The 23,689-nt window shown below is 44.6% G+C and overlaps 1 protein-coding gene across 1 annotated transcript in view; it reads right to left on the bottom strand.

The window, feature by feature from the left end:
* Positions 1-23,689, bottom strand: part of LOC144480306 (A disintegrin and metalloproteinase with thrombospondin motifs 14-like) — a 178,035-nt gene that overhangs the window by 93,111 nt on the left and 61,235 nt on the right. The window contains exon 4 of the mRNA XM_078199660.1: positions 22,522-22,718. Within this exon, the coding sequence (XP_078055786.1) occupies positions 22,522-22,718 (197 nt within the window). The remainder of the gene's footprint in view (positions 1-22,521; positions 22,719-23,689) is intronic.

The following is a 23,689-nucleotide window of genomic DNA, read 5'->3' on the forward strand; positions in this document are numbered from 1 at the left end:
TGTGATGGGGAATACAGAAATGGCAGAGACGTTAAACAAAGACAAAGAGCAGTACAGCACAGGAACAGGCCCTTCGGCCCTCCAAGCCTGCGCTGATCACGTTTACCTATCTAAACCAACCGCTTATATCCCTCTATTCCCCCTTTGTTCAGCTGCTTATCAAGATAAGTCTTAAATGTTGCTAACGTATCTGCCTCAACCACCTCACTTGGCAGCGCATTCCAAGCCCCCACCATCCTCTGTGTAAAAAACTTCCCCGCACATCTCCACTGAACCTTTCCCCCGAAGATTTCATCTCCGCCTTCACAGCAGGACACAAGAAATAAAACAGAAGTATTGGGAAACCAATAAGCTAATGACAGTGAGGAACTTAAACTAATTAGCGTTAGTAAAGTCCTGGAGAAATTAATGTGACTGAAAACAAACAAATTTCCGAGACTAGATTGATTCCGAGGATGATTCAAGGACCCCACGCACCCTGGACATTCTCTCTTCCACCTTCTTCCGTCGGGACAAAGATACAAAAGTCTGAGGTCACGTACCAACTGACTCAAGAACAGCTTCTTCCCTGCTGCCATCAGACTTTTGAATGGACCTACCTCGCATTAAGTTGATCTTTCTCTACACCCTAGCTATGACTGTAACACTGATGCACTATCAATCGAGCCGAGACTAGTTGAGAGCAAGACAAACAGGCTTTTATTGGCAAGAACTGGGAGCCATCCCTGTCGGTGGATCTGGTCTGAACTGAGAGCAAGGGGGGTGGAGCCACCGCCTTTATACCCAAACCAGGGGGAGGAGACTTGGGCGGAACCGACAGGGATGTGCCACATATACAGGTACTGAAATACTAACTACGGTGGTTAACCACTACAGATAAGATATAACAGTGGTTTACCACAAACACTACATTCTGCACCCTCTCCTTCCCTTTTCTATGAACGGTATGCTCTGTCAGTATAGCACGCAAGAAACAAATATTTTTCACTATATGCTAATACATGTGACAATAATAAATCAGATCAAATCGAAAAGGTTTGCTTATGAGAAGAAGTTGAATAAAAGAGTCTCTATTTTCTGGAGTTTGGAAGAATGAGAGATGATCTCATTGAAATATGAAATTTTTAGCGGTCATGGTAGGATAGATGCTGAGAGGCTGTTCCCATCATTTGGATACTCTATTCCTGTGGTGCTGAGTTGTGGTGTGGACTCAAAGGTGAAATCGTTATACTTCTGGTGTCCAAGGGAATGGAGGGATATGGGGATTGGGTGGGACAGCAAAGTGAGGTTGAGGACCAGCCATGATCGTATCTAATGGCAGGACAGTGACAAGGAAACATGGTCAACTCCTGTTCCTATTTCTTATGTTGTAACTCCTTTAATTCCAGTAATCAATAACATCAACTACTACTAGAATTAAAAATGCTGGCCATCCACAGTAAAGAAAGAACCTGTGTGATATATATCATCTACATTCATATATAAAATAATATAACACATTTCATGACTTCAGGATACCATTTATCATTTTATAGCCAGTTAAATACATTTGCAGGGTAGATGCTGTTGTGATGTAGAAAAGATGGCAGCAAATGTACACACAACTAGGTCCCAAAAACAGCAACGTGATGATAGGGTGGCACAGTGGTTAGCACTGCTGCCTCACAGCGCCAGGGACCCGGGTTTGATTCACCTTGGGTGACTGTCTAGTCTGGGGTTTGCACATTCTCCCCGTGTCTGTGTGGGTTTCCTCCGGGTGCTCTGATTTCCTCCCACTGTCCGAAGATGTGCAGGTTGGGTGGATTGACCATGCCAAGTGTCAGGGGGATTAGCAGGGTGAATACTTGGGATTACAGGGATCGGGCCTGGGTGGGATTGTTGTCAGTGCAGGCTCGATAGGTCGAATGGCCTCTTTCTGCACTGTGGGGATCCTACGATAAGTTTTAGTGATGTTGTTTGAGGGATAACATTTGGGAAAGATGCAGGGTTGTAAGGCAGTGACAGCAGCGTGAGGAAGAAACTTCTTTGGAATCTGACCCCGCAGTGCATCTCCAACCTTTACTGTGTTTCAGACTGACCACGTTCCGCTTTCCTGATGAGTGGCATAAAACATCAGCTTTCTTCTTGACGATTCCAAGAGAAAACTTTCAGGAGGAAGATAAATTTCATTTGTGAAATTAAAAGCAGATATCAGCCATTCTCACTGGTTCTGTAAGTGTGCCCCGAAATGCCTTTACTGAAGATATGCAATGTTTCTGCTTCCAGGCACGATTGCAATCCATGGCATTCAGCACCAGTCAGCTGTTTATAAATGTGGTGACGATGATTCCAGACTGAGCTTCCTGTCTGGTATGACACATTGCTCAGATAGGCCAGAAACCCTCTTACTATAGCACTGACTACAAATGCTAAGACAGATATAGAATCATAGAATCCCTACAATGCAGGAGGCGGCCGTTCGGCCCACCGAGCCTGCACCGACAACAATTCCATCCAGGCCCTATCCCAGTCGCTCCACATATTTACCCTGCTGGTCACCCTAACACTAAGGGGGAATTTATCATGATCAATCAACTTAACTGGCACATCTTTCGGACTGTGGGAGGAAACCGGAGCACCCAGAGGAAGCCCACGCAGACATGGGGAGAATGTGCAGACTCCACACGGACAGTGACCCGAGGCCAGAATTGAACCCAGATCCCTGGCGCTGTGAGGCAGCAGTGCTAACCGCTGTGCCCCCCATGATGTTAGCAATGGCAAATTTTCAAACGTTGAATCTATAAAGTAGGTTAACTTGAAAACTAATTTAATGTACACCTCTCCTTCCCCAATTCTCACACCACTGTTTCCCCACCTGTCTTGAAGGTGCTGCACCTTGCTAGAGTATGGACTCACTGGTACCGGCACTTGTCCAGGAATGCACCCATTCTTCAATTCTGAATCATGATGCTTGGGGTTGATTTTCTAATTGAGACTTCTTGCTGCACAGCCCACCTGGTTATGCACATCAGAATGGGTGCATCTGCCATTATTTGCTCACCCATTAAGTTTAAGCTTATTTAGTTTATTTATTTGTGTCACAAGTAGGCTTACATTTAACACTGCAATGGAGTTACTGTGAAATTCCCCTAGTTGCCACACTCCGGTGCCTGTTTGGGTACACTGAGGGAGAATTTAGCATGGTCAGTGCACCTAACCAGCACGTCTTTCGGACTGTGGGAGGAAACCGGAGCACGCGGAGGAAACCCACACAGACACGGGGAGAACGTGCAAACTCCACACAGAAGGTCACCCAAGTCAGAAATCTAACCCGGGCCCCTGGTGCTGTGAGGCAGCAGTGCTAACCACTGTGCCACCGTGCCGTCCAGAAGTAAATTATCATTCAAGTTTTTTTAGGATACAGGCAATTGTATTGGGCTGGTACGGGGATTGAACCCACAACCTTGGCGCTATTAGCACCACGCTCTAACTATCTGAGCTAACTGTGTGGTGAAAGAGCTAATGGCCAGAAAGTCACAATGAACACAACAAGAAATCCCGATGGGTGTGCCTGAGGAGCGAGGCCCTGAAGCAGCAGCAGACATGGAATTTCTCACGTTTCAGCTAATCCTGTTTTCACCCAGCATTTAAGAATGCAAGACAAACAGTGCAATATTGTACCGCACGCAGGTTTGTTTAACCATTACAAAAGGCGGTCAGAAGCAATTCTTGATTTGCATTATTGCCCTTTGTTGAATTATTGGCCGGTACCTAATTCGTCACATGTTGAGGCTTGAGTTTTGTTCTTGTATTAATGCTGCATTATCATAAAGTAAGAATGGTGAGATGTTCAGGTTTATGAAATGAGTGGGTCACAAGGAAACCTAACTGCTCCAACCTCAGTGGTTGGTAAGTTGATGGAGAGGATCCTGAGAGACAGGATTTATGATCATCTAGAGAAGTTTAGTATGATCAAAAGTAGTCAGCACGGCTTTGTCAAGGGCAGGTCGTGCCTTACGAGCCTGGTTGAGTTCTTTGAAAATGTGACCAAACACATTGACGAAGGAAGAGCGGTGGATGTGGTCTATATGGACTTCAGCAAGGCGTTCGATAAGGTCCCCCATGCAAGACTTCTTGAGAAAGTGAGAGGGCATGGGATCCAAGGGGCTGTTGCCTTGTGGATCCAGAACTGGCTTGCCTGCAGAAGGCAGAGAGTGGCTGTGGAGGGGTCTTTCTCTGCGTGGAGGTCAGTGACCAGTGGAGTGCCCCAGGGATCTGTTCTGGGACCCTTGCTGTTTGTCATTTTCATAAATGACCTGGATGAGGAAGTGGAGGGATGGGTTGGTAAGTTTGCTGACGACACCAAGGTAGGTGGTGTTGTGGATAGTTTGGAGGGATGTCAGAAGTTGCAGCGAGACATAGATAGAATGCAAGACTGGGCGGAGAAGTGGCAGATGGACTTCAACCCGGATAAGTGTGTAGTGATCCATTTTGGCAGATCCAATGGGATGAAGCAGCAGTATAATATGAAGGGTACCATTCTTAGCAGTGTAGAGGATCAGAAGGACCTTGGGGTCCGGGTCCATAGGACTCTTAAATCGGCCTCGCAGGTGGAGGATGCGGTCAAGAAGGCGTACGGCGTACTAGCCTTCATTAATCGAGGGATTGAGTTTAGGAGTCGGGAGATAATGCTGCAGCTTTATAGGACCCTGGTTAGACCCCACTTGGAGTACTGCGCGCAGTTCTGGTCACCTCATTACAGGAAAGATGTTGAAGCCATTGAAAGGGTGCAGAGGAGATTTACAAGGATGTTGCCTGGATTGGGGGGCATGCCTTATGAGGATAGGTTGAGGGAGCTTGGTCTCTTCTCCCTGGAGAGACGAAGGATGAGAGGTGACCTGATAGAGGTTTACAAGATGTTGAGAGGTCTGGATAGGGTAGACTCTCAGAGGCTATTTCCAAGGGCTGAAATGGTTGCTACGAGAGGACACAGGTTTAAGGTGCTGGGGGGTAGGTACAGAGGAGATGTCAGGGGTAAGTTTTTCACTCAGAGGGTGGTGGGTGAGTGGAATCGGCTGACGTCGGTGGTGGTGGAGGCAAACTCGTTGGGGTCTTTTAAGAGACTTCTGGATGAGTACATGGGATTTAATGGGATTGAGGGCTATAGATAGGCCTAGAGGTAGGGATATGATCAGCGCAACTTGTGGGCCGAAGGGCCTGTTTGTGCTGTGGCTTTCTATGTTCTATAATACTCCAGCAGGAATTATCTTTGCGCATGTGCATGCCATTTACTTTTAGGTATAAAATATCTCAGTCGATGAAAGCATCCTAACATATTAGTTTATGAACAAGCTCTTCCAAAAGACTGGCAGGGCTTGCTGGATGGGTTATGGCGTTTCACGGCCAAACAACGTCGAAATATTTTATCCTCATCAAAAAAATTTTAATTCCCAAAATGCTATTCAAATGAAGAATTGGGTTAAAGTAAACTTTTTAAGAAAATTGTTTAACAGACCGTTAACTTTGGAACTGATTGCTATAGATTAAATCTGAAAACACTATTCACAGAATCCCTACAGTGCAGGAGGTGGCCATTCGGCCCATCTGGTCTGCACCAACTCTCCAATAGAGCATCTTACCCAGGCCCTCTCCCCCACCCTATCACCACAGCCCCACACATTTCTCATGGTCTATCAACCTAACCCACACATCTTTGGAGTGTGGGAGGAAACCGGAGCACCCAGAGGAAACCCACACAGACACGGGGAGAACGTGCAAACTCCAGACACACAGTCCCCTAAGGCCGGAATCGAACTCAGGTCCCTGGTGTTGTGAGGCAGCTGTGCTAACCACTGCGCCACCCTTATTTACTGTTTTGCAAGTAAATATAAAAGGGTATCTAATCAAACTGTAGCTTGGTAGAACATACATCTCCAGTGGATCTTCATTACATAAGAACACAAGATATAGGAGCAGAAGGAGACTGTATGGTCTTCACGCCTGCTCTGCCATTCAGTACAATAATGGTCCATCTTCTCCTTCTATGCCACTTGCCCATACCGCTTGATCCATTGAGATTAAAAATTTATCTTAGCCTTAAATATACCCTTTGATGGAGCATTTACAATCCTCTTGGGGAGACAATTCCAAAGATTCACAATCCTATGAGTGAAGAAATTTCTCCTCATCTCTGTATGACATGATTGACCCTTTATCTCGAGGCTGTGCTCCCATGTTCTAGATTCCCCAGTCAAGTGAAACAACCTTTCAGTGTCTATCCCGTCATGCCCCTTCAGAACCTTGTATACTTTGATGAAATCACCTCTCACTCTTCTAAACTCCAGAGACTGTCGCTGAAATTCTACCGTCCCGCCTGCTGCGGAATCGGAGCGGGTGTGGGGCAGACAATAGAACTGTCCACTGACCTCAGGCCGGAATTCCCGGTCTCACTCGAGTGTATAGCTCCAATTCACTCAGCCTCTCATCATGGGACAACCCTCTTGTGCCAGGACAACCCTATTCAGCCAGCAACCAAACTAGTGAAACTTTGCCACATTGTCTCCAAGTCAGCGATCTCCCTCCTGAGATAGAGACACCAAACTTACAAACAATTCTCCATGAATGGGTCCTATCGAAGTCCTATATAACTGCAGCAATATTCCTTGCTCTCGCACCGCAGACCCTTTGCATTGAAAGCTAACATGCCGTACACTTTCTGAATTGCTTGCTGGACCTGCATGCTATTTTTGTTCCTTGTAGAAGTAGACTCAAGTTTCGCTGAGTCTTGAGAAACAGGTAAACTTTTCATGCCATTCTACAATAGTGAATAACCTCAGGCTTCCATCAGCCACTTTGTTGCCTAATCACTTAACCTGTCTAAATCTTTTTCCAGCCTCTTTGTGTCCTTCTCACAGCTTACATTCCTGCCTAGCTTTGTATTGTCACCAAACTTTCATGCCTCCATCCATGCTAACATATCACCCCCAACTCCTAAGCCCTTATCTTGTGTATTAACCAGTTATAGGGGTTAGGGAAGTACAGGGTACCAACACTGGAGTAATAATCCAGAGGTCCAGTCATATGCTTTGGGAACTGGTAATTTGAATTCAATAAATCTGGAATAGAAAATTAGTCTCAGACCAAGGAAACTATTGTTGTAAAAACCCATCTGGTTCACCAACATCCTTTAGGGAAGGAAATCTGCCATCCTTACCTGGTCTGGCCAAAAGTGACTCCAGATCCACAGCAATGTGGTTGACTCTTAACTGCCCCTCTGAAATGGCCAACCAAGCCACTCAGTTCAAGGGCAACTAGGGTTGGGCAACAAAATGCTGGTCTTACCAGCGACGCCCACATCCCCTGAAAGAATAAAGAAAAGAAGTGTGGCAGCTTATTGAATGCTTATTGGAAATCCAAGTATACCACATGCTACGGTTTCCCTTAATCTACTCTACTAGTTACATCTGTTAAAAACTCGAGCAAATTTGACATGACGTAAAACTGCGTTGATTCTGTTTGATCACACTATGATTTTCGAAGCATTATTGGTCAAACGTGGCACGGTGGCACAGTGGTTCGCACTGCTGGGACCCACGTTCAATTCCAGCCTTGGGGTGACTGTCTGTGCAGAGTCTGCCCGTTCTCCCTGTTTTTTTATTCATTCGTGGGACATGGGCGTCGCTGACTGGCCAGCATTTATTGCCCATCCCTAGTTGCCCCTTGGAGTGCAGTTCAGAGTCAAACACATTGCTGTGGCTCTGGAGTCACATGTAGGCCAGACTGGGTAAGGATGACAGATTTTCTTCCATAAAGAGCATTAGTGAACCAGATGGGTTGTTCCACCAACCAACAACGGTTTCATGGTCATCAGTAGATTTTTAACTCCAGATATTTTTTATTGAATTCAAATTCCACCATCTGCCATGGTAGGATTTGAAGCCAGAACATTAGCTGAGTTTCTGGATTAATAGTCTGGCGATAATACCACTTGGCCAACACCTCCCCAATTCGTCCAACTATGTCTGTGTGGGTTTCCTCCATGCTAAATTGCCCCTTAGTGCCCCAAAATATTTAGGAGGTTAGGGGGATTACCGGGGAAATACATGGGGTTACATAGGGAAATACATGGGGATGGGCCTGGGTAAGAGTTGGTGCAGACTCGATGGGCCGAGTGGCCTCCTTTTTCACTGTAGGGATTCTATGATTTCTTAACAACAGATTCCAACATTTTCCTGATAACTGATGCAGTTTCCTGTTTTCTCTTTCCCTCATTTCCTGAGTAGCATTGGAAGTTAGACAATCCACTGGGATTGTTTTAGATTCAGGAAAACCACAATCAGTGAATACTAGGCCAGGATGTTCTGATTTGATGGAATCATTGACACAGCATAGGACTACCACCTATCAATGTTGGCCAAAGTTCTGGTCCTCAGCAAGCTTTAATGCAGACCCCTGCACAATATCAAACTGGGGAGTGGGGGGGGGTGTATAGAGACCTGCGACACTGGATGAAAGAGGCAGCCACCACAGCTATGTTTTAACTAGAGTGACGGTGATAGGGTCTATCCATGTCCACAACCAAGAATTGTGGCACAGGCCTCATGATACTGATTCCTCCATCAATCTTTTGAGCGCAAGACACCTGAGCCTGCCAGCTGGCCACATCTTAAGACTTCCCTTCCAGAGGGAAATGGGGTGCATCCCCCGAGTAACTTTCCACTTACAAAAGTAAATGAGGTGGAGAGGGAGAGGGAACAGTGGGTGCAGGATCTAGTTCCATGTATCAACTGTAACATTGTTGGCTGCGGATTGCATTCACATAGACCAGTCATCTTACACATCAAATGTCAAAGTCGTGACTAAGTTTGACCAGTTTAATGACTTCAATCAGGCCATTGAGATTGGCCTATTGGAGTATGAGCTCCCTGATTAAGGATCCAATTGGTGGGCCAATCAGGGAATCTTTGCCTTGTATTTAACCGGGAGTGTCAGTTCCTCTGGGCCCCCGGAGGTAGACTGCTAACTACTAGCACTGTGTGAACTGCAGAGTTGTAAATAAAGGGATTTTGGTGAAGGGACTTTTCCTCCGTGGGCTTATTACAACCAGTACAATTTCAAACATTAACTTAAATTAACCACAAGTAATGGAACAAAAAAGACAGTGGGTGTAATGAAGGATTCACATGCTGTAAATAGTTGATCAGCTAACAAAATATTTGCTCGCTATTTAGAAACAAATAAGATTTCATGGCTATTGCATGTTCTCCTTCCATTACTTAAGTGGACCTCCGCGGCAGTTTCTACCTCCCCGGCAGCAGTCATTAACCATGTACGATAATCAGACCACCTTTGGAGCCAAATCGTAACTGTTACAGATTGAAACCAATTTGCTACAAAATCTGACTTGAGAGATTTCTGAAATAATCTGATTAAGGTGTCAGGAACTGACGGAACGTCTAACTGAAAGCAGCATTCGGGAAGGCTCGTAACCAGTTACGGAATTAGTTTACGTGTAGCTCAAAACTCCCATCTTAAAAGGTTTTCAATATGCTGTAATCTATGGTTGCGCACCTTCGACATTATGGATGAAAAGACCACAACAGAATTACACACAAAAAAGGAGGCCACTCGGCCCCTCGAGTCTGCTTCCCCCATTCAATAAGATCATGACTGATCTGACTGTTGTGTAAAATAATGCAAACCAGTTCTTAAGTCATCAGGTCACCACTACTTTCTGATTTTGTACAGTTGATAGAGTTCACCTCTCAAAATCAAATCTCAATAGGTCAATCATTTTAAATTAAATGGGCGGCACGGTGGTTGGCACCGCTGCCTCACAGCGCCAGGAACCCAGGTTCGATTCCCGGCTTGGGTCACTGTCTGTGTGGAGTTTGCACATTCTCCCCGTGTCTGCGTGGGTTTCCTCCGGGTGCTCCAGTTTCCTCCCACAATCCAAAGATGTATAGGTTAGGTGGATTTGGCCACGCTAAATTGATGGATTAGCCATTGGAAATGTGTGTGGGGTTATGGGAATGGGGGTGTGGATGCATGGGTAAGATAGTCAGTGCAGACTCAATGGGCCGAATGGTCTCTTCTGAACTGTAGGGATTCTATGAAATCTTTTGGTCACAAAACAAGTAGAGATGGACTAAGATCAAACACTTCAATTTCCTTCTCACGCTCCATAATGAAGCACTGAATTATAGCGATGAAGAATCCAGCGAGATACTAACTTATTCAACATTAGCCAAAGCAGCAAAGGGACTGCATATCTGCAAGAATACAAGTCAATATTGCCAGCAAGGGGTTTTTAAAGTTTATTTTTCAATGACACAAATAGGCTTACATTAACACTGCAATGAGGTTACTGTGAAAATTCCCTACTGGAAAAGAGAAAAAGTGAGGCTAAATTTTCTTTTTGGAGTCGGTAGGCACTCAAATACCTTTTAACAGCAAACAACATTGAATCGTCTCTCCACCCACCAACACAATACAGAGACACTTTGTCCACAAATGTTACAAAGCATGGCAGCAAACGGCATACCAATCACAGGTTCTCGACATTGTAATGAAATACACAGATTTAATTTAATCATATATAAAAAGTCACACAATGCACAGTATATGCATTCTCCTTAGCATACGTTCCATTAGCAATACTGTTCACCAGAGGATCCAACTTCAAAAGTTGAGGTTCAACTTCAACTTGAATCAATCTGGGATGTTATCTTGGTTACATGGCATCTTGTTTCGAGAGACACTACAGCATCTTTCCTTGAAGGACCAAGACAATCTTGTTTCTGTGTGATGCAAGTCCCTGCAAGCCACCATTTCTCCCAGCTTTCATAGAATCCCTACAGTGCAAACAGAGGCCATTCAGCCCATCGAGCCTGCACTGACAACAATCCCATCCAGGCCCTATCCCCATAACCCCACATATTTACCCTCCTTGTCCCCCCTGATACAAAGGGACAATTTAGTATGGCCAATCAACCTAACCCGCACATCTTTGGAGTGTGGGAGGAAACCGGAGCACCCGGAGGAAACCCACGCAGACATGGGGAGAACGTGCAGACTCCACACAGTCACCCAAGGCCGGAATTGAACCCGGGTCCCTGGCACTGTGAGGCAGCAGTGCTAACCACTGTGCCGTTCCCGTTTTGATGATCAACCTAAGTGATGGGCCTTCTCCATATATCCAGTGAGGTTTGTAGTCAGATAATTCAAGTTGAAATCATGACTTCCGAAGCGTACAGGCACAAATTTACTGATGACAATTAATTTTGAGTTGGCATGCATACAGATATCAAGATCACAGTTGGGGAAAATTCCATGCAAGAAACAATACTTTTCACTGTATCCCAACACGGGTGACATTAATAAATTAAATCAAATCAAATAAAAATATCAAAATTCCAGCTTCCTGTCCCGTTAGCAAAAGTTCTGATCAACACCTCTGTTCTTCGATTCTTTCCCTTTAGGAAGGAATTCCATTACCATTCTCCACCAAAATCGATAGCAGCAATTTCATGTTTAAGCATGGCAACACAGTGGTTAGCACTGCTGCCTCACAGTGCAGGGACCCAGGTTCAATTCCCGGCTTGGGTGACCATGGAGTTTGCACATTCCCCCGTGTCTGTGTGGGTTTCCTCCGGGTGCTCCGGTTTCCTCCCACAGTCCAAAGATGTGCAAGTTAGGTGGATTGGCCATGCTAAATTGCTCCTTAGCGTCCAAAAATGTGCAGATTAGGTGGATTAGCTAAATTGCCCCTTTGCATCCAAAGAATTTAAGATTAGGTCGACTGGCCATGGTCAATTGCCCCTTAGTGTCCAAAGATGTGTAGGTTAGGAGGTTGGCCATGCTAAATTGCCCCTTAGTGTCCAATGATACTTGGATAGATGGATTGGCCATGGGGAGTGTGTGGGGGTTACAGGAATAGGACAGGGGGGAGGGCCTGGATGGGATTCTCTGTCAGAGAGTCGGTGCAAACTCGATGGGCCGAATGGCTTCTTCTGCACCGTAGAGATTCTATGCAATCCTATTCTATGAGATAAGGATCATTCCGGTCACAACAAATTTAACATCTGTCCCACTGGAATCTGACTCAACCACCAAAATATGGCAGGAACAGCAGTAAAGGAAATTACTCAAAATGGCAAAACTGAAGGTCACGGGCATTATTGTTCAGCTGTCTGCAAATGTGTTTCAGCTCGTAAAACAATCTGTGAGAATGAGTTTATGAATCGCATGAGCTTCATTCTCACAGTTCATTAAATCATCAGAACCCCCTCCTTGTGTTAAACAATGCAGCTGCCTCAATACACAGAGAGCTTGTTAACTGCTTTAGCCATGGACTAACCTGTTAAACTTCCCAAATTAATCAGTGGACACTACAATTAGTTATTTTGTTCAATTAATTAAACCCTAAACTTCAAAACAGAGCTTCTCGTTAAAGCCCTGGATTCCACTGTATCATAATAACCCTGTTACAATCCTACAACTTATTTCATTTCCAGGACTAAGAATGCTTTACTCCAGCTGCACAGGACAGTAGTGAGGCCACACCTGGACTATTGTGTGCAGTTTTGGTCTCCTTATCTAAAGAAAGGACATACTTGATATAGAGGGAAGGTTCAGACTCATTCCTGGGGTGGCAAGATGGTCTTATGAGCAGAGATTGGGTCAACACGGCCTGAATTCACTGGAATTTAGAAGAATGAGAGATCTAAAAAAATGTTTATTAGCAAAATCTGGACCGCTGTTTATTATTGATCCGGCAGTGCCAGTTTCTGCCACTTTGGAACCCACTGCTTTAGTTAACTCCCTCTAATTCAGTGTGTTCCTCCAGCCACACTCAGTGCTAATCCAGCAGCTCCCACACAACCTCTCCTCCTCCCTGTCTGGCTTCAACGGAAAACAAAGTTACGGATGAGTCAGAGACTTGTACAGGTCAAAATGGCAAGAGTAAATCCACTCTGCTCTGCCTCATCCAACAGATCTTCACCGCCCCCAGCCAGAACCGCCTTCTTAGTATTTACTCTCAAGGAAACTATAAATTCAACCAGCAAAGACGGCATTCACTTTGAACTGTTTTTAGAAGTCTTACATACAGAACTTTATCGAGTACCTTCTGCAAATCGAAACAACTGTTTCCACTGGATAAGCTGAGAGATTTAAATATTTCCTTAAATAACAGCAGCAGATTCCTGAGGAATGAGCTATAGCTTCTAAATCCACGCTGACAACACTTGTATTGAGCCTGATGGCAAATGATGGTTATCCGGGGAAGCAGTCTGCAATCTCCAGCTTCATGTCTCAATTCTTTGAACATCATGATATGTTTATGGAAGTGAATAAAACATTTATGTTTTAATTTTGAACACAGCAAGAGTTTTAATGACACCAGGTTAAAGTCCAACAGGTTTATTTGGTAGCAAATGCCATTAGCTTTCGGAGCGCTGCTCCTTCGTCAGATGGAGTGGAAATCTGCTCTCAAACAGGGCGCATCCACAAACATGGCATCTCCACATCATGACAGCGCTCTGAAAGCTAATGGCATTTGTTCTAGAACCCCCCCAGCCGAAATGACACCCTTGCAACCAGTCTGTCCAGACCTGTCAGAATTTTATACGTTTCAATGAGATCCCCTCTCATTCTTCTCAATTCCAGTGAATACAGACCCGGTTGACCAACCTCTCCTCATGCGACAATCCTGCCATCCCAGAAATCAGTCTGGTGAACCTTCCCTCTATGACAGAGGCATTGCAAAACAAAAATGGACACAGACAAAGAAGGAGATTTGAAGGAGAAGCTTGGTCAAAGAGGTAGGTTTTAGGGAGTGCCTTAAAGGAGGAAAGTGAGGCGGAGAGATGTACCTGGCACGGTGGTTAGCACTGCTGCCTCACAGCGTCAGCCGTCGATTCCCAGCTTGGGTCGCTGTCTGTGTGGAATCTCCACGTTCTCCCCGTGGATGTGAGAGTTTCCTCTGGGTGCTCTGGTTTCCTCCCACAGACTGAAAGATGTGCTGGTTAGGTGCATTGGCCATGCTAAATTCTCAAACAAGCGCTGGAGTGTGGTGACTAGGAGATTTTCACAGTAACTTCATCGCAGTGCTAATGTAAGCCTACTTGTAACACTAATAAATAAACTTAAGCGAAGCGGAGAGATGTAGGGAGGGAATTCCAGAGCTCGGGGCCAAGATAACTGGCCAATTCTGGTGCAACCAAAACCAGAGCTGCTCAAGGGTGTAACTGAATAGTTACTGTGCTGCCACCCAATGTGGCGGGGAACTTATCGCGGGGTCAAATATGACATCAAAGTTGTGAATAAATCATTAAACAATAACCTTAAGGTAGATAATTCAGTCACCTTTAACTCATCTCCAAGATAACCAAAGGTAATCCAAATCTTATGCTTCGCACATTAGCAACCTATGAGTCTCAATTTTGCTGCATAAACCCTGAAAAATTAACAACTCAAGATGATTCATGTTAAATCCAACATTGCTACTGAGCCATCTAGCGAGTGTAATATTGTGGTGCTAAACTATGCTGGGTGAAAACCATGCTTGCAACAGTCGACAAAGGAATTTTATCCCAACACATTAAACACTCTTACTCTAATAGCAGTGCATTTTCACCACCTAAATGTAGATTTTAACATAGTAAAGTTATACTAATGTTTAAAAACCTGTCTCCACTACTCATCACTTGTACGTCACTATTGATTTACAGACTTAGAAGCAAACAAATAGCCCTGTGCAAACCCATAGATACTTAACCACCTCCAGACTGAACAGGCCTTCCCACCAACTGCATGGAAACTGAAGGTGATCACTGGCAGCACGGTGGCACAGTGGTTAGCACTGTTGCCTCACAGCACCAGGGACCTGGGTTCGATTCCTGGCTTGGGTCACTGTCTGTTTGAAGTCCGCACATTTTTCCTATGTCTGCGTAGGTTTCCTCCCACAGTCCGAAATATGTTAGGTGGATCGGCCATGTTAAATTGACCCTTAGTGTCCAAAGATTTGCAGTTTAGTGGGATTAGCTGGGTAAATATGTGGGATTAGGAGGATGGGGCCTGAGTGGGATGCTCCTTTGGAGAGTTGGTACAGGCTTGATGGACTGAATGACCTGCTTCTGCACTGTAGGGATTCTATGATCACTGAAATGGCAATGTAATTCTTCACCCTTATACTCGCACAAAGGAAAGACAGTTATGATTCATAATGACTCCATGACTTTGAAGTTTATCTCCTTTAATGCATGATATTTCTCCATCCTCAAACCATGGATAAGTCAGGCAATGCCACAGTGGAAGCAGCAAACCAATCCCACAACCAACTTATCAGATCAAAGCTCTGCAGTCCTGCCACACTCAGTGGTAAATGGGAGTGCACAATTAAACTGCAAACCAGAGGAAAGGGCTGCACAATTACCCCCATACACAACAATGATGGCGCCCAGCATGTCATGCAAAGGACAATATGAAGCCAGAATTGCTGAGCTGGTGGTTCATCCTCCCACCATTACGGACGCCAGGTTTCAGCCATTTCCATTCGCTCCATGTTAAATCAAGAAAAGGCTGAGCCTACTAGATTCAGAAAAGACCACAGGACCCGACAACAAAGTTGCTTTTGAAGTTTAAAGTTTATTTATTAGTGTCATAAGTAGGCTTACATTAACACTGCAATGAAGTTACTGTGAAAATCCCCTAGTCGCCACACTCCGGCGCCTGTTCGGGTACACTGAGGGAGAATTTAGCACGGCCAATGCATCTAACCAGCAAGTCTTTCAGACTGTGGGGGGAAACCGGAGCACCCGGAGGAAATCATAACATAAGAACTAGGAGCAGGAGTAGGCCATCTGGCCCCTCGAGCCTGCTCCGCCATTCAATAAGATCATGGCTGATCTTTTCATGGACTCAGCTCCACTTACCCGCCCGCTCACCATAAACCTTAATTCCTTTACTGTTCAAAAATATATCTATTCTTGCCTTAAAAACATTCAATGAGGTAGCCTCAATTGCTTCACTGGGCAGGGAATTCCACAGATTCACAACCCTTTGTGTGAAGAAGTTCCTCCTCAACTCAGTCCTAAATCTGCTTCCCCTTATTTTGAGACCATGCCCCTAGTTCTAGTCTCACCTGCCAGTGGAAACAACCTCCCTGTTTCTATCTTATCTATTCCCTTCATAATCTTATATGTTTCTATAAGATCTCCCCTCATTCTTCTGAATTCCAATGAATATAGCCCCAGTCTACCCAGTCTCTCCTCATAAGCCAACCCTCTCAACTCCGGAATCAACCTAGTGAATCTCCTCTGTACCCCCTCCAGTGCCAGTACATCTTTTCTGAAGTAAGGAGACCAAAACTGTACACAGTACTCCAGGTGTGGCCTCACCAGCACCTTATACAGCTGCAACATAACCTCGCTGTTTTTAAACTCCATCCCTCTCGCAATGAAGGACAAAATTCCATTTGCCTTCTTAATTACCTGCTGCAACTGCAAACCAACTCCTTGTGATTCTTGCACAGGACCCCCAGGTCCCTCTGCACAGCAGCATGTTGCAAATTTTTTACCATTTAAATAATAATCCATTTTGCTGTTATTCCTACCAAAACGGATGACCTCACATTTACCAACATTGTACTCCATCTGCCAGACCGTCGCCCACTCACTTAGACTATCTATATCCCTTTGCAGACTTTCAGCATCCTCTGCACACTTTGCTCTGCCATTCATCTTAGTGTCATCTGTGAATTTTGACACACTACACTTGGTCCCCAACTCCAAATCATCTATGTAAATCGTAAACAATTGCGGTCCCAACACTGATCCCTGGGGCAGACCACTAGTCACTGATCACCAACCAGAAAAACACCCATTTACCCCCACTCTTTGCTTTCTGTTAGTTAACCAATCCTCTATCCATGCTAATACATTACCCGTAACACCGTGCACCTTTATCTTATGTAGCAGTCTTTGGTGCGGCACCTTGTCAAATGCCTTCTGGAAACCCAGATACACCACATCCACAGGTTCCCCACTGTCCATTGCACATGTAATGTTCTCAAAGAATTCCACCAAATTAGTCAAACATGATCTTCCCTTCATGAACCCATGTTGCGTCTTACCAATGGGACAATTTATATCTAGATGTCTCACTACTTCTTTCTTGATGATAGATTCAAGCATTTGCCCTACTGCAGAAACCCACACAGACACGGGGAGAAAGCGCAGACTCCGCACAGACAGTGACCCAAGCCAGGATTCAAACCCGGATCCCTGGCGCTGTGAGGCAGCAGTGTTAACTACAAGCTGAAAGCTTGTGACCCAGAACAAGTCATGCCTCAGGCAAGTTATTTCAGTACAGCTACGACACTGGCATCAATAAAGTGAATATTCTGTCTGCAAAAAATGGATCAAATTCAGTCTGTCCAATTACAGCTGACTGCCAGTCTGTCCTGACTGATAGGCAATGGAAAGTATCAGTGCTCGAGCTACCCAGTTGCACATATTCACCAATAACCTGTTTACTAATGTTCAGTTTGAGTCCTGCCAGCACCACTTGGTTTCGGACTTCATTCCAGCCTTGGTCCGAACATGGACAAACATTCTGAATTCCAGAGGCAAGAGTGACTGCCACTGACATTTTTTAACGGAGTACACCAATGGCAATCACTCTGAGCATGGTATTGAGGAGCCCTCTAAAACAGAAGTCAATAGGGGCAGGCTTTCAACTGGTGGAGACACAAGCACAAGATGATCATCTCAGCCCTCAGACATCACTCCAGTTGTCCCTCAGAACAATGTCCTGATCCCACCCATCTTCAGCTGCTTTATCAATGACTTCCCCGCCATGGTCAGGAGAGGGGACGTTCCCTGATGACTGCACAGTTTTCTGTAAAATTCACAATTCCTCAGATAATGAAGCATTCCCTGCCCAGACACTGCAATACCTGGACAACATTCAGGCTTGAGCTGATAACTAGCAAGGAACTACTCGCACCACTCAAGTGCCAGGTAATGACCATCTCCAACAATAGATCATTTAACCACTCCCCCCTTGACATTCAACCGCATTTCCACCATCAATATTCCGGGGGTGGTCATATTGGTCAGAAGCTGAACTGGACCAGCCAAATAAATACTGTAGCTCCAGCTGCAGATTGAGGGGCTGGGAATTCTGCAGCGCGTGGTTTACCTCCCAACTCCCAAAGCCTTTTACAAGGAACAATTCAGGAGTGTGATGGAATAGTCTCCACTTACCTGGAGACAATGCAACCGTCAAGATGCTCAACATTACCCAGGACAAAGCAGCCCACCTGGCTAGTATCTCATCAGTAAGAGTTTTAACAACACCAGGTTAAAGTCCAACGCTACCAAATAAACCTGTTGGACTTTAACCTGGTGTTGTTAAAACTCTTACTGTGTTCACCCCAGTCCAATGCCGGCATCTCCACATCATGGTATCTCATCAACCATCTTAAAAGTCACTGGATCACCACCAGCGCACCATAGCTGCAGTGTGCATCGTCTACAAGATGTCCTAGCGGGTTGCTGCAATGTTTCTTCATCAACACATCCCAAAACTCTACTGCCTGGAAAAACAAGGTGGCTTTTGCTACCGAATAAACCTGTTGTATTTTAACCTGGTGTTGTGAGACTTCTTACTGTGTTTACCCCAGTCCAACGCCGGCATCTCCACATCATGACTACCATCGACACCGCAAACTGCCGGCTCCAAGTGGAGAGGATCTGCAGGTGGCTTTCGCTACCAAATAATCCTGTTGGACTTTAACCTGGGGTTGTTAGACTTCTTACTGTGTTTACCCCCCAGTCCAACGCCGGCATCTCCACATCATGGAAAAACAAGGGCAGCAGATGCGTGGGAGCACATCCACTTGCAAACCTGCCTCCACCTTACACACCACCCTGACTTTTATATATATATTTATATCACCATTCCTTCAACATTCCTGGATCACAATCCTGGAGTAACTTCATCACATGAATTTCAGTGGTGCAAGAAGACGGCTCACCACCAGTTCTTCAATGGGAATTCAGGACGGACAAAAATAAATTCGTGCTCTTGCAGTCTTGCCCACATCCCATAAATGAATAAAAATCCCACCACCTCTCAACCTTCTCCTTACCAGTGTGAATGTGCCCCAATCATGCAATCATTTCTTATAATCCACTTCCTGAATCTCCTCAAGCATTCCGGTTACTCTCTGCTTATCTTTCATTGCCACGATAACAGATTTATTTTTTACCAATGTGAATTCCCCAATCTGTAAAAACAGTCTAACCAAAAATCCACAGAGTGAAATACAGAACATGCATTTCACATAGTTAAAAAAATAGGTTAAGTGAGTGGGCAAAGATTTGGTGGGTGCAGTATAATGTGAAAATGTGAACTTGATCTCTGACAGCATAAACAGAAAAGCAGTGTACTATTTAAATGGAGAGACTGCAGAACTCGGAGCTACAGAGGCATCTGGGTGTTCTGGTACATGAATCACAAAACGTTAACATGTTGGTACAGCAAGTGATTCGAAAGACTAAAGGTGCCTCACAGCATCAGGGACATGGGTTTGATTCCCGGCTCGGGTCACTGCCTGTGGGGAGTCTGCACATTCTCCCCGTATCTGCGTGGGTTTCATGCTAAATTCTCCCTCAGTGTACCCAAACAGGTGCTGGAGTGTGGCGACTAGGGGATTTTCGCAGCAACTTTATTGCAGTGTTAATATAAGCCTACTTGTGAAGCCAATAAATAATCTTTAAACTTTAACTCTAAATAAATGTTAAACCTTATTGCAAGGGGAATGGAATATAAAAGCAGGGATGTTTTGCTGGTTGTATAGGGCATTAGAGACACCACATCTGGAGTACTGTGTGCACTTCTCACTTAAGAAAGGACATAATTGCTTTACAAGCAGATCAGAGGAGGTTCCATCAACTGATTCCTGGGAGGAGGGGAATACCCTATGAAGAAAGGTTTTGCCTGCATCCATTGGCATCTAGAAGAATGAGAGGTGATCTTATCGAAACATATAAGATCCTGAGGAGGTTAGACAGAGTGGATGCTGAAAGGATGTTTTCCCATGTGGGAGTGACCAAAACTAGGGCACACAGTTTCAAAATAACAGGTCTTGCACTTAAGATGGAGAATTTGTCTCCTCCCAGAGGATTGTGAGTCTGTGGAACTCTCTTCACCAGACAGTGATAGAGGCAGAGTCATGGAATATTTTTAAGGCAGAGATAAATTGGCTCTTTATTAATAAGGAAATTAAAAGGTAAAGTAAAGTTTATTTATTAGTCACAAGTAGGCTTACATTAACACTGCAATGAAGTTAATGTGAAAATCCCCTAGTCGCCACACTCCGGTGCCTGTTTGGGTAACACTGAGGGAGAATTTAGCACGGCCAATGCACCCTAACCAGCACGTCTTTCGGACTGTGGGAGGAAACCGGAGCACCCGGAGGAAACCCACACAGACACGGGGAGAATGTGCAAACTCCACACAGACAGTGAGCCAAGCCAGGAATCGAACCCGGGTCCTTGGCGCTGTGAAGCAGCAGTGCTAACCACTGTGCCGGGTATTGAGGGTCGGCAGGATAGTGGTACTGAGGCCACAATCAGGTCAACCATGATCTTACTGAATGGCAGAGCAGGTTCAAGGAGGCCAAATGGCCTACTCCTGCTCTTCATTTGTATGTTTGCATGTACGTATGGTCATAACAAATAAACACATTTCTACATCTGATGAGCTGCACTCAGCTGGGGCCAAGTGAAACCGAAGCCCTTCTGTGAAAGAGGGAGAGAAAGATGAACCAACTCACTTTTTTCACATAGCTCCTTGTAGCAGACTGAAATGGAAAAGGTCTAATGCTTCGCGGCTAACTTCTACCTTCTTGCTGATTTTCTTTCAGAACTTTGTCATAACCCAAACAATGTCTAAAAGTCACCAATCAAGACTGTCAACTGCAGGAAATGTCTTTTCCCTAAAGCTTAAATATAGCCTTTAAATGAATTGATTAAACCTATGCTGGGGGTGGCGATGGCCTAGTGGTATTATCGCTAGGCTATTAATCCAGAAACTCAGCTAATGTTCTGGGGACCCGGGTTCGAATTTCGCCACGGCAGATGGTGGAATTTGAATTCAATAAAAAACATCTGGAACTAAGAATCTACTGATGACCATGAAACAATTATTGGTAAAACCCATCTGGTTCACTAATGTCCTTTAGAGAAGGAAATCTGCCATCCTTACCTGGTCTGGCCTACATGTGACTCCAGAGTCACAGCAATGTGGTTGACTCTCAACTGCCCCTGGGCAACTAGGGATGGGCAATAAATGCTGGCCAGCCAGCGATGCCCATGTCCCACGAATGAATATTTTAAAAATGGTGGAGGTAATCTTGATCTCAATGACTAAAAGGCACATAAAGTCGGAAGGTGGGATTAAACTAGGTAGATCACATGGGGAAAGTTAAGGGATCAACTTGAAGGGCCAAGTGGTCAGTCTTCCATGATCTAATTCTCTATGATTTCAAGGTAAGAAATCTCCAAAAACAATGGGGAAAACACATAACTAAAACCATTTGGCCAGGATATAGAAAAACATGCACAGAAAAAAATGAGATAAATCACTTACTGATTTCAACAGTCAGATTTATCACTGATTTGTTGAAGACTATAAAAAATTTGTGGATGTACCCATGTACTGTATTTGTGACATTCAAAATTTCCAAAATCCAACGTCTACTTTTAAATACTGTGTGAACATTATTAGTCATTGAGTGCAGACATTTATATGTATACAAACATACATAGCAAATGATAATTAAGCACGCTGATCTTGAATAATATATATCTGTGCACATAACCCACTCAGTTGTAAATCCTCCTGCTGTTTTAGTGAAAATACTAATCCATTTAACTAACAGTTCTACTCCAACAGCTAAACAGAGGACACTCAGATGAATGTGTTATTACTCAGTGGAGCCCCAAGACAAAAAGATAAACATAGTATAGTTCATAGGAATCATAGATCATAGAAACCCTACAGTGCAGGAGGCGGCCACTTGGCCCATCCAGTCTGCACTGACAATAATCCCACCCCAGGCCCTATCCCCACAACCCCACACACTTACCCTGCTAACCCCTCTAACCTACACATCCCAGGACACTAAGGGGCAGTCTCGCACGACCAATCAACCTAACCTGCACATGTTTGGACTGTGGGAGGAAACCGGAGCACCTGGAGGAAACCCACGCAGACACGGGGAAAACGTGCAAACTCCACACAGACAGTCACCCAAGCCGGGAATCGAACCCAGGTCCTTGGAGCTGTGAGGCAGCAGTGCTGAACACTGTGCCACCGTGCCGTCCAGAATTTCTATGTTCTATGATACATGGCAATACCTCAATATCACTGAACAAGATATCTTACAGTATAAAATATGAGTGTGTGAAGTTAAACTATTACTAAAAAATCACGTGTAAAATATAATAAATAGTACATCAGGCCACTTACAATATTCATTAATGTCAGAACATAGTTCTGCACATGCTCTTTTCCATGGAAGCGAACAACCGAATCATCTACGGCCAACAGAACTTCTATGTTGTAGTCATCTTTCTTTGCATGTCTCCTTTTTCGTGCCGAATGACTTAACTTCCCCGCAATGACGTCAAGAGAGTTTGCAAGGTCGCCAACAGCAAACGTCGGGGCTTTGGAGGAATGAAGTTAGCAAAACAAAAACAAAATCAGTATTGCTTTGATATAAGTTAATTGACATAGATAAACATCGCTGAAATGATCCATCTTATACGCGGTTCCCAAAACATTTGATGTGCAAAATAATTGCCTTGTCTGCTTACTCGTCGCCAGTAAGGTTTATAAACCAAAGTTAGCAACAATTAACCTAAAACAACTTAACACTAACGTTACGGTTTTGAAACACAGGTATTTTGTACTTCATTCCAAACTTACAAGTTAATTATCCTAGCTTAACCTTTCCTTTCAAGTCATTGAAACGGGATTTCAGTTTTGGAGTATGCTGCTTAGAATTCTGATGTTTAGTGTATAATATCATCGATTACTCCAGCACATGGGACTAAACACGCATTCATGTATTACTAACTACAGGCAATGGAGGCATTGTTTTTAATTCCACCTCTATACTTTGCAGATCTTTTGGGCAATTCCACCCAAAAGTTCCTCTATACTTTGCAGATCTTTTGGGCTCTGCCATTTCTCCTGGGGCCAATCAAGGCGTGTCACAGCTCTCAAGAATTCAATTTTGACTCTCCTCAATTTGTCATTCTGGCTCTTAGGCTTCCAGCGCACTTTCTCTGCGAGAACTCCCCTGCCAACCTCTTCCACTAGCTTTAGCAGGCAGATTTAATTTAATCTATTGGAATTCCTCATGAATTTGGACTTTTCATTCCAAACAATGCAATTTCTGCTCAGTGATCCCAACTCAGGAATAGAAACTGGACTGTTCTGAGGACCACGATGACCATGGGGGATCACCAATAAATCTACCTGCAGTCTTCGTGGAGTACAAGCTGCCTTATTGAACAAGTGGACGCTTACCCAATGGGGAGCAGCTAGTGGGGGTTTTTAAGCCTGTAACATCATCCACACCAGAGTTGTAGGTCCCGAGGTGAAGACTATCTGACTGTAAGCCACAGGAGTG

Source organism: Mustelus asterias, chromosome 28 (genome assembly GCF_964213995.1).
Source record: "Mustelus asterias chromosome 28, sMusAst1.hap1.1, whole genome shotgun sequence".
In the NCBI taxonomy this organism is placed as follows: domain Eukaryota; kingdom Metazoa; phylum Chordata; class Chondrichthyes; order Carcharhiniformes; family Triakidae; genus Mustelus; species Mustelus asterias.